We start from the raw sequence: 15182 nt of genomic DNA, 5'->3' as shown, positions 1-15182 counted from the left end.
CCCCAATCCCTGATAACTACTGTTCTACCTTCTTTCTCTATGAATTTGACTAATCATACGTTTGTCCTTTGTGACTGGCTTATTTCACTTAGCTTCATGTTGCAAGGTTCATCCATGTTTTAGCTCATATCAGAATTTTATTCCTTTTTAAGGCTGAATAATATTCCACTTTATGTCTTACCATATTTTGTGTATACATGTAGTTCATGAACATTTGAGTTGTTTCCACCTTTTGACTGTTGTGAATGATGCTGTGAACATGAGTGTACAAATATCTGTTCAAGTCCTTGCTTTCAGTTCTTTTGTGTATATACTCAGAATTGTTGAATCAAATGATAATTCTGTGTTTTTTTAAGGCGTTACCATACTGTTTTCCACAGTGGATATACCATTTTACATTCTCACCGGCAGAGCACTTGGGTTCCAGTTTTTCCACATCCATGCCGACAGTTGTTATTCTGTGTGTGTGTGTGTCTGTGTCTGTGTAATGCCATCCTAATTAGTTTGAGATGGTATTTCATTGTGGTTTGTATTTCTCCAATGATTCATGATGTTAAGCATCTTTTCATGTGGTTATTGACCATTTTGTATATCTTTGAACAAATGCCCATTTTTGAATCAGTTTTTTTTTCCAGCTTTAGAAGTTCTGTATATATTCTAGATATTAATCCTTTATCAGATATGTCATTTGCAAATATTTTCTCCCATTCTGTATATTTCCTAAGTATTTCATAGCTTTGGCTCTTACAGTTAGGCCTTAGATTCATTTTCAGTTTATTTTTGTAAATGGTTTTAGTAAGGGTTCAACTTCATTCTTTTGCAAGTGGATATCCAGTTTTGACAGCACCATTTGTGTTTAGTGGTCTTGGTACCCTTGTTGAAAATTATTTGACCATATATGTGAAGGTTGATTCCTGGCCTTTCTGTTCTGTTGTTTCATATGTCTGTCTGTATTCCAGCACCACACTGTTTTGACTGCTGTAGCTTTTACTAAATCAGGAAATGTGATTCCTCCAACTTTGTTCTTTTTTGAGATTGTTTTGGCTTTTCAGGGTCCTTTTGAGATTCCATATGAATTTTAGGATGGGTTTTTCTATTTCTGCACAAAAAAAGAAAGACATTGGGATTTTGATAAGGATTTCATTGAAGTTTTCTTTGGTTAGTGTTGACATCTTAACAGTATTAAGTCTTTAATCCATGAACATAAGCTCGCTTTACATTTATTTGCCTTCTTTATTTTCTTTCAGCAATGTTCTATAGTTTTCAGTGTGCAAGTCTTTTACTTTGTTGATTAAATTGATTGCCAAGTGTCATTGTTTTCGATGCTATTTGTAAGTGGAATTATTTTTTTTAATTCCCTTTTCAGATTGTTGATTGCTAGTGTATAGGAATACAACTGATTTTTGCATGTTTTGTATTCTACTTTGTTGAATTGACCTATTAATTTTAACAGGTTTTTTTGGTCTAGAATCTTTAGGGTTTTTTTTAATATATAAGATCATATCATCCTCAAACAGATATAAGTTTTCTTCTTCCTTTACTGTTTGGTTGCCTTTTCTTTTTCTTGCTAATTACTCTGGCTAGAACTTCACATACTGTGTTAAATAGAAGTGATGAAAGCAGGCAACCTTGCTTTATTCCTGATCTTAGAGGGAAAGCTTTCATTCTTTCACCATTGAATGTGATCTGAGCTGTGGGGTTCCTTCTATTTTGTTGAATGTTTTTTGTCATAAAAGGATGTTGAATTTTGTTGAATGCTTTTTTGCATCATTTGAAGTGATCATGTGGGTTTTTTTCCCCTTATTTATATGTGGTGTATTACATTGACTTTTCATACCTTAAACCATACTTGCTTTCCAAGAATAAATTACACTTGGTCAAAAAGATTAAAATGTTACTCCTTTTAATATACTCCTGAAATCAGTTTACCAGTATTTTTTTTAGGATTCTTGCGTCAATGTTCATAAGAGACTGGTCTGTAGTTTTTCTCTTTTTAATTTTGTTAAGCACATTGTAAACATACTTTAAAATTTTTTTTATTTTAATTAAGTTATACTTGACATAACAATATTGTTTCAGTTGTACAATGTAGTTTTGTTTTCTTGTAGCACCTTTGTCTGGATTTAATTTCAGGACACTGCTGACCTCTCATTACTTTTTTTAATATGCAAAAAATATAGAGTTAAACTTTCATGTTTCAAACAGAAACTAGGAATTCAGACCAATTAGGTATTAATGAAATTAGATATGGTAATAAATTACAAACACTGTTGTATCATTAATCTTAGTTATAGTTAAGTTTGGGCACATATAGCAGAAAACCCCAAAACAAGAGACTTGTGTGAAACAGAAGTACATTTCTTTCCATCATTAGAAAATAGTCCAGTGGGACTTAAATAGCACACTACGAAATAATCTGTGAGTCAGAGAAGTGGCGCACTAGAAATAATAAAATTTTTTTACTTTATGATAATAAAAGCAAAACATCACAATTTGTGGGATTTAACAAAAGTAGTCTTTGGAGGAAGACTTGATTGCTTTAAAGGACTAGATTAGAAAATAAGGTGTAAAATCATGGATCCCTGCTTCTACCTTAAAAAGCTAGAAATAGTTCTGTATCTGGTAAAGAAATTGAATTAATAACATTTCCCATAAAGTAAATTCTGTTATTAGAGAAATGCAAATGAAAACTGCAATGAGGTACCATCTCATACCGATCAGAATGGCCATCATTAAAAAGTCTACAAATAGCAAATGCTGGAGAGGGTGTGGAGAAAAGGGAACCCTCCTACAGTTGGTGGAAATGTAAATTGGTACAGCCACTATGAAGAACAGTATGGAGGTTCCACAAAAAGCTAAAAATAGTGTTGCCACATGATGTAGCAGTCCTACTCCTGAGTATATATCTGGATAAAACTGTAGTTCGAAAAGATACATGCACCCGTATGTTCATAGCAGCACTATTTACAATAGCCAAGACATGGAAACAACCTAAAAGTCCATTGACAGATGAATGAATAAAGAAGATATGGTGTGTATATATACAATGGAATATTACTCAGCCATAAAAAAGAATGAAATAATGCCATTTGCAGCAACATGGATGGACCTAAAGATTATTATACTAAGTGCAGTAAGTCAGAAAGAGAAAGACACAAATACCGTATAATATCACTTATATGTGGAATCTAAAATATGACACAGATGAACTTATTTATGAAACAAAAACAGACTCACAGACATAGAGAATAGACTTTTGGTTGCCAACTGGGAGGCGGGTAGGGTATGGATGGATTGGGAGTTTGGGACTAGCAGATGCAAACTATTGTATATAGAATGAATAAACAACAAGGTCATAGTCACACTCCAGGCAAGAATATGGAAGAAGAACAAATTGGAAAGAGGAGGGAAAAAAATCCCTTTTTAGCTATCTCAGCTCTCTTTAAAAGAGCTTTGCTGGAAGTCCTATTCAGCACTTCCGCTTATAGCTCGCTAGCCATAGTTAAGTTACAGCCACACTGGGAAATACAGTTTTTATCCTAGGTAGCAGTCTGCCCAAGTAAATCTCAAGATTCTGTTAACGACAAATGAGGGAATGGATTTGAAAATATTTAGACAGAACCTCCTTTACCTAGCCCTGTTATATTTGTACATAAGAGAGAATCTCACAACAGTGGCTTTCAAAAGATCAAAATTTATTTCTGTTTCTTACTTAGAAATAGTGGTGGGAAATTTTTTTTTTTAAGGTGGTAGGAGTATGCTGTACTAGGGCATTTTTGTATTTGACTACTGAGTTCTTAGGGAGTGTGGGGTTGTGTTTTCCTTCGTTATTGTATCTTACAAGAAGCTCTATATTTCATATTAACATTCTTCCTCAGAGACAATGGACCCCAGATAGCCTATGTACGGGACTTCAAGGCAAAGGTTCAGTATTTCCGGTTCTGGTGTCAGGTTAGTGTTGGGACTGTATTTCTGCACTCCTTTTATTACGTTGCTTACATAGTCTGTGATTGTGAAAATAATTAACCTGTAGAAAAACAGGTAAAATGGAAGCATTGGAATTTATCTCCTATTTTTAGGTCAAAGAAATAGATTTATCACTTAGATAATTTCTGGCTTCTGTTGTCCAGAAGAATAAATTTGAGACCATTTAAATAAGAAAACATTGCTACTCATTCCAGTACTCATTATTTTCAGATTGGGGAAATCTTCAAACAAATGAGTTAAAACATTTTCTGATGTATAAATTGTAACCAGCTCCTTTCATATCTAGCATTTGATGTAAATGACTTTGATAGATCCGTACATATGTATATGGTTATATTCAGAGTATTTTTAACATGTGATCAGTTATTTCTGATGAATTATAAATGTTTACTAAATTAATTTCTTTATGGTTTCTAAACAAAATTAATGCACTAGTCAGTGTTAATATGAATATTTTTAAACTTCAGTCTTGTAATTAACTGGGCCTTTGCAAGCAAAAAGAATTTGAATTAGCTTTCTGAAAATTTAAGTAAAGATTCATTTGACTCATTAAGTAATCATGTGCTTTCTTCTGTTTCTTATGTATCAGATGATCTATAATTAGCATGAATACTCACAAAAGTATGGTTAAATATTATTAAATAAAAATTCATATTCATAGTCTACTTGTTACTGTAAGCAAAAAAGTAAGAAAAACTTTACCCTTTTGGTTTTTTGATAGGCCATTTTAATGGTGAGAGTTGACTTAAGACATTCTTATATTTCAGCAACTGGCCATGCCACAGCACATAAAGATTACAGTGACAAGAAAAACACTGTTTGAGGATTCCTTTCAACAGGTACTGTTTCATCCATTCAGTGGTTTGCCCTCTGGCTTCCAGCCCAGAATCTTTTGATGCTGGCAGTTTAAACACCTTGGAACTTTTTGAGATAGAATCCTTGAATTTTTTAAGTCTAATCTCATTGCCAGCTACCTTAGTACTTAAAATTTAGGAAAATGCAGATAGCTGTGTGTGTGTGTACGTTCTGTGCTTTTGAAATGTCAGAGTAAGTTAGTATTAGTTTCAGGTTTCCATTTGTAAGCTGTGTTTGATTTGAAAATAGATATTTAAGTAAGAAAATAGGCTTTTGGTAGACAAAAGTCTAGAAGTACCATATGAACTTTATTAGATACAGATAGAAAAAGGGGGGGGGGGGCTTCCTAGGTGGTGCAATGATTAAGAATCCGCCTGCCAATGCAGGGGACATGGGTTCGATCCTTGCTCCAGGAAGATCCCACATGCCGTGGAGCAACTAAGCCCGTGCACCACAACTATTTGAGCCTGCACTTTAGAGTCCGTGAGCCACAACTCTTGAGCCCATGTGCTGCAGCTACTGAAGCCCACGCGCCTAGAGGCCATGCTCCACAAGAGAAGCCACAGCAATGAGGAGCCCGTGCACCACAACGAAGAATAGCCCCTGCTCACTGCAACTAAGGAAAGCCTGTGCACAGCAAAAAAAAGACCCAACACAGCCAATAAAATAAATAAATAAACAAATAAATTTAAAAAGAAACAGAGGGGAAGACTGTTTATATACTTCTGTATTACTTGAATTTTTATAATAAGCATATTTACTCCTATAATTTAAAGAATTTTTTATGTGGTAAAAAATGTAATTGGTCATTGATGACAATATCTAAAAATAATGTTTTCAGGAGTAGTCAACAAATGTTTTAGCTGTCCTCAGAACCTGAGTTAATTTACTACTTTACTTTACAACTTTGTTTACCAACCAATTGCGGCTAAGTATTAAGTGATTTGGATATATTAAAATGACCAGTGGAAAAAAAGTCTTAATATGAAAACATCCAGTTCATCCTTATTTTATACAAAGGGAGAAGAGATTGTCTGGGATAGTTGACAATAGCTGTCTGGTTACTTAAAGAAACAATTATATTCTTTACTAATGGAACCTCAGTTATTAACATTGAAGGGAAAAGGCAGTTGGCATCCTGCTACATAGGAGCAGATTTTTTTTTTAGGAGCAGAGCTTAACTAAGGCCATTTAGAGAATTTTGAGTCATTCTCTTGATCCGACGTAAGCAATGCTCCAAGGCCGCTTTCTACCCTGACATTACCTATTTCTTATTTTCATGTTCATAACCAGTATATAGTCACTGAATAGTCTGTCTCTGGTGGGCCAGTTTTTGGAACATAACTTGCTTATAGCAGTGCTGAAAATATGCAAACATGAGTAAATGTCCCTTTAGTTTTTGACACCTAGAGACTTTTGCAGAATGACAGACCACATGGTACTAAAACAGTTTTTTTTAATTGTCACCCTGAACTCCACATCCACCCAATAAATGTGAAATAAAAAGAGAAAAACTTGATTGCTGTGGAAGAGTGACATATAGGAACATTAGCATCAGATTTTCTTCATAACATTTGGATAAAGTTGTTTGGGGTAGTAAGTATTTTACTTGACACAGCACAACTGCTTATGAGGGAAATTGCTAGAGAAACATTTCTTTTTTCCCTTCATAGTAGGCACTTGTTAAAAGGTATTATTTACAGATGTTTTTTTCCAGGGGAGCAGCAGGTGAGACCAGGGACAGCCCTATGGTTTGGGGAGCAGCCACAGGGACAAAGAATAGCCAGAAGAAACAAGAAATGAACAAAAAGGATGATTTTAACTTACGACATTTTTCATTTGCATTGCTTTGTTCTAGCCTGTAGTGTTTGTAGAATATTTGTCATAAGCATTGAATTTTTTGTTACATCTGGTATTTTCTTGTTTGAGGGGATGTGAATTCATGAAAGGGTGGGGACTGAGAGAGCCCTAGCATAAGCAGGTCACCTACTGAGCCTTTCTGGATATTTAAATGTGATTGTTCATTCTTATCCTTTCATAAAATAGAATCATTGTATGAACTTTTTTCTCTCCAGGCCCTGTCATTTTTTTTTTCCTAAGGGTAATTAATGTTTGTAATCTTCTGGCTGAATTTTGGGCAAGTAATTAAATACTTTTAAAAAGGAAGAACCCAAATGACCTCTTCCTTGTAGCTCGGTAATGGTACTGTCCTTCAAATATGAAGATGATCTTATTAACCACTGTAGCAGAATACAAAATTTGAGTAGTTTTTCTAGGTTTCCACTGAGAATGAGTTTCCAGGTTAATTATATTTTCTCTGCAGCTGCTGGTTTTCATTTTTGAGTTAGCCAGTTAGCTGTTATGTGTACCTTTTGGCTATAAAACAAACCCAAACCTACCCAAACCAAAAAAGGACCTAAGCTCTGCTCATGGTCACAGTTTAAGATCTGCTCTAAGTAAGTGAAAGAAGAAACTTTGTCAGTAGCAGCATCATTTAAAAGAAAATTAGATATGTATAAAGTATACAAAACTATAGATATGTATAATTTATAAAACATTATGAAATTTTAATGTATTTTCTATATGTGTGGTGTTGACCAAACCATAAACACCATTCTTTGTCATGGGGAGTTTACTTACAATGAAGGAGATTTCTAACCTGAAAATAAGTGCTATAAGGTGATTCTACTTTTACCAATTCTTTAATTTTTTTTTTTTCTTCGTAGATAATGAGCTTCAGTCCCCAAGATCTGCGAAGACGTTTGTGGGTGATTTTTCCAGGAGAAGAAGGTTTAGATTATGGAGGTGTAGCAAGGTAGTGATAATATGAATACTCAGAACTTAGTTCCTTTCCTCCAAAGGTATCATTACACTTTGCTTGCAAGTATTGTTTTCTCAATTTTCTATTTCAGGAAAATAAAATTAGCAAATTTTTGTACCTTTATTAATGCTGCAATTATAAAATTTCAAGAAACATGAATTCAGCACTTTCTCTCTAAGGTACTGCTAGTTGATTTCACCCACATCACTCATTTAATCCTCAGGATAACTGAGAGAATTTTACAGGTAATAATGAGGTTTAAGGACACACCAAACAGACATAACTAAGTTGTAGAGTCTGAATGCAAGCCTTACATCATGAAACCAGAAGCCAGTGTTCAGTCTAACACCTCATACAAGGTCCTATAGTGTTCAGGTCACTTTCCCCATTACAGATTCTTGATAGAGATAATATTCATTTCTCAAGTGAGATTAATATTTATCGGTTTTGAGAATGTAGAAGGCTGGACTTCCCTGGTTGCACAGTGATTAAGAATCTGCTTGCGAATGCAGGGAACACTAGTCCAATCCCTGGGTCGGGAAGATCCCACATGCCGTGGAGCAACTAAGCCTATGCACCACAACTACTGAGCCTGCGTGCCGCAGCTACTGAAGCTTGTGTGCCTAGAGCCCGTGCTCCACAGCAAGGGAAGCCACCACAGTGAGAAGCCCGTGCACTGCAACGAGAGTAGTCCCCACTCACTACAACTAGAGAAAACCTACACGCAGCAACAAAGACCAAATGCAGCCAAACTAAATAAATAAATAATACTAAATGGGGGGGGGCTGTATAAAATAGGAGTTGAAATTTTAAATTCTTCTTTCTTAATATTGGAGCTAATCAAACCCCTAGAAGATAGACTCAAGCAGGAAATTGCTTTGCTTATTCTGTAACAGTATATCATACCATGTTAAAAATTCGCATAGTGGTGGCAGTACGGAAAGCCAAGGACTTCGGAGACAAGAATGGATTTGAATTCTTTTTCTGTACTCCATAGTATGACTTAGGGCAAATATCTTCATCTGTAAAGTAAGAATAATTATCTGGGGACTTCACTGGTGGCACAGTGGTTATGAATCTGCCTGCCAATATAGGGGACACGGGCTCGATCCCTGGTCCGGGAAGATCCCATACGCCGAGGAGCAGCTAAGCCCGTGAGCCACAACTACTGAGCCTGTGCCCTAGAGCCACAACGGTTGAGCCTGTGTGCCACAACTGCTGAAGTCCGTGTGCCTAGAGCCCATGCTCCACAATAAGAGAAGCCACCACAACGAAGAGTAGGCCCCACTCTCTGCGATTAGAGAAGGCCCACGTGCAGCAATGAAGACCCAAGGCAGCCAATAAATAAACACATTTTAAATAAATAAATAGAATAATTATATCTACTTCTCTGGGATTGTGAAGAGGAGAAATACTGTTTGTTATTATCCTAGTTCAGACCCTGAGTCTTTGTGGGGTCACTAACAGGTGGTTGCACTTTAGTCGTTTTTACTTAGGTTTTGTTTCAAAGTGCACATTTCAAAATGTATGAAGTAATCACAGGTAAATAATAAATATGAGTAGAAACATTTAATTTTGTATCAGGTAAAGATAATTCAGGAGGAGGGCAGTCATTCATTCTAGAAAATTAACTAGTGGTGTTAAAGTGTAAGCAAGATTACTACCGGAGGCCATAAACCAACAGGAAAAGAAATCTCAGGCACAAGCTGATATCATATGTATTGCCCCAGATTCACTCTGCCTACTGTTCTACCAGACCCTCACTCATGTTACATAGTTAATAACTATAGTCTTACGCTTGTTTTGGTTAGTATTTTCACAGCATATTTGAATTAGAGCTTTTCAGAGTATTTTTCTAATGAATGAGTAGCTTGAATTAAGTGTTTTATTGCCTCTGTGAAATGGACGGTTTTTCATATTTATCTAAGATTTAGAGAGCAGTGGCACTTGATAAGCATCACTGAGGAGCTTTGTAATGGATGGAATAATGTTAGACTTGTTTCAGCTGTTTTAACCACCTTGGTCAACAGTGAATTTTTAAACTTGCCTATGTATAGTATTTCACTGATTCTAAGACTAAAATTTTCATATTTTAACATCTCTGAAACTGAGATGTGTATTACAATAGGAAAAAAATTTTGTGTTCATCAAATAATGTTGTCTTTAAAGTCAGTGATATCTTAGATTCTTTGAAATAAGCAGCGTGTAAATATCTGTGTAAAATAGATGTCATTTTGTACAGAAGAAGTGAAAATCAGCATAAGACTAGAGAAATATCACCATCTGAGGAGTATAGATACCTGAGAACTTTATAGCACTGCTCTTTGATTTATTGGTGTGGTTACTTACCAGATTTTTCATCCTAAATTTTCTTTTGATTTCAGAGAATGGTTCTTTCTTTTGTCACATGAGGTGTTGAACCCAATGTATTGCCTGTTTGAATATGCAGGGAAGGATAACTACTGCTTGCAAATAAACCCTGCTTCTTACATCAATCCAGATCACCTGAAATATTTTCGTTTTATTGGCAGGTTTATTGCTATGGTAAGTGCAACTGTGTTTACTTTGCTAATTCAGCAATACTAAAGCATTGTTTCTTTAACTTTCTCATTTGAAATTTTCTCATCAATAAGACATGTCCAAGATTGGGTTCATTATATCTGCCCTTTTCCCAGAGATATTCCATAATAGATCATACGACAGGGGAGTTTGTTTTGTTTTGTTTTTGTTTTTGAATGAAGAACTCATCCCACATTCTGAAATGACTATTATAAAATTATCTTAAATGGTATTGTTTTCTTCTTGCATAGGCTTTGTTCCATGGGAAATTCATAGACACAGGTTTTTCTTTGCCATTCTATAAGCGTATCTTGAACAAACCAGTTGGACTCAAGGATTTAGAATCTATTGATCCAGAATTTTACAATTCTCTCATCTGGGTTAAGTAAGTTTGTTTCCTTCTAATTTATCAAAAGATAGTCTGTATGGTTTCATTATTGTCTTGGTAACGTATTCAGACTGTAAGCATGTAATTGATTTACTGAATTTAAATGGTTTACATTAAACCTGTCTCGTTATTCAATACAATAAATTTTATAGAAAGAGACCCAAGATCTTAGGCAAAAATATGACTTTAGAGCATAATGTTCCAGTTTTGTTATTAATTCTGATGTTATAGTTTAACAATAATTGTTTAAGAACATAGTCCTTTAGTTAAGAAAAATCTTGTATGATTGAATTAGTGTAACTGTTATTTTCATTTGGGCAGAGAAAACAATATTGAGGAATGTGGTTTGGAAATGTATTTCTCCGTCGACAAAGAAATTTTAGGTGAGATCAAGAGTCATGATTTGAAACCCAATGGCGGCAATATTCTTGTAACAGAAGAAAATAAAGAGGAATATATCAGGTAAGAGAGAATACTCCTTTTGACATAGTTTGTAAGCCTTTCTGTTGGACTGTATAGCATGTTGATAATCGCTTAGTGATACTAGTGGACAGTATTTCAAAAAATATTTGCCTTAGTATACTAATTATTATGAGAACTGCTTATATATTATTAAGGACATGATTCACGGCTTCCTACCTTGTAAGTACATTGAGAGAGGAACCAGAAAAGTAATATGGGAGACATCCTTTCATCTAGTTATAATCATGGAGCAAGAATCTGATAATATTTAATTTGAGCCTCAATGGTTGGGAAGGATTCAGTTATTTAGAAGTAAGAGCAAAAGTTATATACAGAGATACAGAGGCTGGAAAGCACAGTCGCAAATTGTGAATAGAGAAGAGTTGCCATGGTGTGTGGTACTGTCAGGCAGCTCAGAATTGATGGCCCATTTGCCATGTTCTGCATTTCAGAAGCCAAGGAGAATGAAGAATCTTTAGAAGATGTGGTGGGTAATAAGTTTTGATAACCCTTAAGAGAACAGTTAGAACTATAACCCAATGGTAGATTTAAAGGCCAGATTACAAGAAATTAGGACTGAATTCAGTAGGCAGTCTAAATTTCTTTTTAACGAGTCTGGCAGCAAAGCCCATGAAGGTAGGACAGATTCTTATGGAGGCAGCAGGGTAGAGGGACTATCCTGCAGGTTAATTAAAACTGTAAACCTTACAAAGAATTAGTCTAGTGGAAGCTAATGAGTTTAATCCCCCCTTTCTGGTATATTTCAATTTAACCAGAGATATGAAGACTTATAAAGTAATAGAAAAGGATTTTGGTCATATAGAACTTTCAGTTTTTCTCCAGAAGTGGGAGTTTTAAGGGTAGAAGCAGTGCTGAATCACTCTTTTAAATAACAATTCTGTAACTACTGTGCCATATAACATCATGGCATTGAAAAGAATCTCAAATTTTTATGCAGATATTTTCATGGGGAATATTAGAAGATCAGGTAAAATTTTTAAGTAAAATGTTGATTTTCTTAGTGTATTCTCTTATGCTTTGCATTAGTTCATACTTTTCGTCTCAAGAGTTATTAGTTCATTCACATATTCTCAATACCAGTTCTGTCAGATACGGATGAGATTTCACATAGCTGCTACTTCTTGAGTTCCAATTTCTGGATCTCTTGCCTGCTTTTCTACTTTTTAAATATTAGCATATCTTCTCCAGCTTTCTTGTGATTAATATTTGCATGGTTTATCTTCCTCATCCTTTATTTTCAGTCCTTTGTCTTTCTGTTTAAAGTATGTTTCTTATAAGCAGCATATTCTTAGGTCTTACTGTTTTTATCCAGTCTGATAATCTTTACTTTTAGTTGCAATTGGTATGTTTAAATTTAATGTTATTACTGATATGATTGGACTTAAGTCTGCCACCTTGGTATTTGTTTCTTCTTTTTCCTTTTTTTTTTTTTTTTTTTTGGCTACATTGGGTCTTTGTTGCTGCACGTGGGCTTTCTCTAGTTGCAGCACGTGGGCTTTCTCTAGTTGCAGCAAGTGGGAGCTACTCTTCATTGTGGTGCGCAGGCTTCTCATTGTGGTGGCTTTTCTTGTTGTGGAGCATGGGCTCCAGGTGCATGGGCTTCAGTAATTGTGGCATTTGGGCTCAGTAGTTGTGGCACACAGACTTAGTTGTGCTGTGGCATGTGGAATCTTCCTGGCCCAAGGATCAAACCCCTGTACCCTGCATTGGCAGGTGGATTGTTAACCACTGCACCATCAGGGAAGTCTTTGCCAATTTATTTTGTTCCTCCTTTCCTGCCCTCTTTTGTATTAATAATTTCTAGTTTTCTTTTTATATATTTTTGGTTTTTTTCTTAGCTGTACATCTATTTTTTTAGTGATGCTCTAATGAATATATGCATCCTTATCACTTTTAATTAATCTTATACTAATATATTAGTATTATATATAACATCATAATTTGTAATTAATATACTACTTGTACATTATAAGAGGCTCATAATAGTATAATTCTGTTTATCTCACTTCAGCCATTTGTGCTATTGTCATTTTATTTCTTATGTTTATAACCCCATAATACTATATTCTTGCTTTAAGCAATCAGTAGATTTTAAAAGACATTAGGGAATAATAGTCTTTTATATTTACTCACATTACTATTTCTGGTTCCCTTCATTTCTTTCTGCAGATCCATTTTTTCCCTCTGGGAACCATTTCTGTTAGTGTGTGCCTATTGGCAATAAATTCTCTTAGCTTTTATCCAAGAACATCTGTATGTCACCTTCAGTTTTGAAGGATATGTTCACTAGATTTAGAATTCTAGGCTTATGAGGTTTTTTTTTCCTTTCTTTTTTTTGACACGTTCTTTCAATAATGTCATTTTATTATTCCCTTCTGTTTTAGATGATGTGAGCCATTGTTTTTGTTGTTTTCTGTATGCTGTGTATGTTTTTTTCTGTGACTTTTAAAAGATTTTCTTTTTAACTTGTTTTTTTAGCATTTTGACTCTTAAGTGTCTAATTGTGATTGCTTTTATATTTATCCTTCTTGGCATCTTCTGAGCTTTTCATGATTGATGCCATTTTAGCAGTTGTGGAAAATTTTTGTGCTTTTTCTCCATAGGTGTTCCTTTTGCTTTCTTTCCTCTTTCATACTTTAGAGCCTTCAATGACATGTATATTTAACCTTTACTATCATCCCAGATGCTTTTCATGTTTTTTTCATTTTCTGTGTGCTTCAGTTTGGGCCATTTTCGTTGATCTGCCTTTGAATTCACTGCTCTTAAGCTCATCCAATTGAATTTTCATTTCAGAATTTCAGATATTCTTTAATATCCATTTGCTTCTTTCAAGAGTTTGTGTTGAGAATCTTCATCTCTTCATACATTTTGTCCATCTTGTCCTATAAATGATTTAATACATTTTTAATAGTTTTTTTAAAGTATTTACTAACTTCAACATTGGGCTATCAGTTGGCCTTATGGACTTTTTTCTCTTATGGGTCATATTTTCCTGCTTCATTGCACATGTAGTCGTTTTTTATTGTGGATGATGGATGGTTTGAGACTCTGAATTTTTTCTTTTTTTCCTTTGAAGAATATTAAGTTTTGCTTTGACAGGCAGTTAAATTAAGGACAGATCAGATTGATTGTGCAGAAGCTTGCTAGAGCTAGTCTATTTCCATTTTGTTTTTAATCCTAAAACATAATGTTTATTCCTAAAACATGGTTCATAGTCCTTACAATGGAAAGCCCAAGGTGTTTTACTGTGTAGCTTGTGAGAATTAAACTTCTGTCTCTACTGCCCTAGGTGGCTGCTTAAATTTCTTCTTGGGTCTTTCGCTTTCCAGTTGTTCATTGCACAGAGTTCCTTGGAGTCTCATCATCCTACACATGTGTATTTACAAGTAAGATAAGGAGTTGAAGTGTATTTCTGTGCAGATTTGGGAACTCCCTGTTTGACTTCTTTCTTTCAGGGATTTTTCTGTAGCTGCTTTGGCACCTTTAAGCTTCCAGCCTCATGTCGCCTCAGCCCAATAATACTGTTGCTTTTAGTTTGAGTTTCATTTCCCTGTGCTCTTTGTAAACTGGGACGTGCCCTCAGAGGAAAAGCCTAGTAAATGTGGCTCTGCTCCAGTGTGCCAGTCTCCTTCAAGAATCTTGTCCCCGCCAGTTTCTGCCTGCCTTTGGTTTCTCTCTGATGTCTTCAGACATTTGTTTTCTATGTTTTGTCCAGTGTTTATAATTATAATCATCAGGAAGATGAGTTCAATACAACCTACACTGCCATTTTCCAAAGTTTCAGAGTTATAATAAACTTTAGGACTTTAGTTGTCTGAAATTGTAATCAAGTAATTAAATGCCTAAAATACGTTTATTTGCTTATTAAAATCGTTAAATATTCTGTAATAAAACAGAAAGTTTGCATTTGTTGTGATTTTAACTCTGTTCATATGTATCTTTGAAAGTGAAGATTAGAAGAAAATCTAATCTGATTCATTCTATATGTCCAAAAATTTGAGTCAGTGAGTAGAAGTTGAGCACTGAGTATTTGATAAAAAGGAATTATGATGATAGAATTATAGTTGTGTTTTTTAAAAAGAGACCTCA

At 34.8% G+C, this 15182-nt stretch overlaps 1 protein-coding gene across 4 annotated transcripts in view; it reads left to right on the top strand.

Moving 5' to 3' along the window:
* The window catches only part of ITCH (itchy E3 ubiquitin protein ligase), a 126753-nt gene that overhangs the window by 99428 nt on the left and 12143 nt on the right, over nt 1-15182 (top strand). For all 4 annotated transcript variants that reach the window (XR_009048337.1, XM_057701145.1, XM_057701143.1 and 1 more), the window contains 6 exons: nt 3879-3951; nt 4755-4826; nt 7569-7657; nt 10048-10207; nt 10474-10607; nt 10932-11072. Coding sequence is in view for 3 of the 4 variants with exons in the window: in XM_057701145.1 (XP_057557128.1) it covers nt 3879-3951; nt 4755-4826; nt 7569-7657; nt 10048-10207; nt 10474-10607; nt 10932-11072 (669 nt within the window). In the remaining variant the exon portion in view is untranslated. The remainder of the gene's footprint in view (nt 1-3878; nt 3952-4754; nt 4827-7568; nt 7658-10047; nt 10208-10473; nt 10608-10931; nt 11073-15182) is intronic.

The sequence above is a fragment of the Hippopotamus amphibius genome, chromosome 12 (assembly GCF_030028045.1).
Source record: "Hippopotamus amphibius kiboko isolate mHipAmp2 chromosome 12, mHipAmp2.hap2, whole genome shotgun sequence".
NCBI lineage: Eukaryota > Metazoa > Chordata > Mammalia > Artiodactyla > Hippopotamidae > Hippopotamus > Hippopotamus amphibius.
The sequence above is the reverse complement of the archived record's forward strand: the minus strand, read 5'-3'. Positions and strand labels throughout refer to the sequence as shown.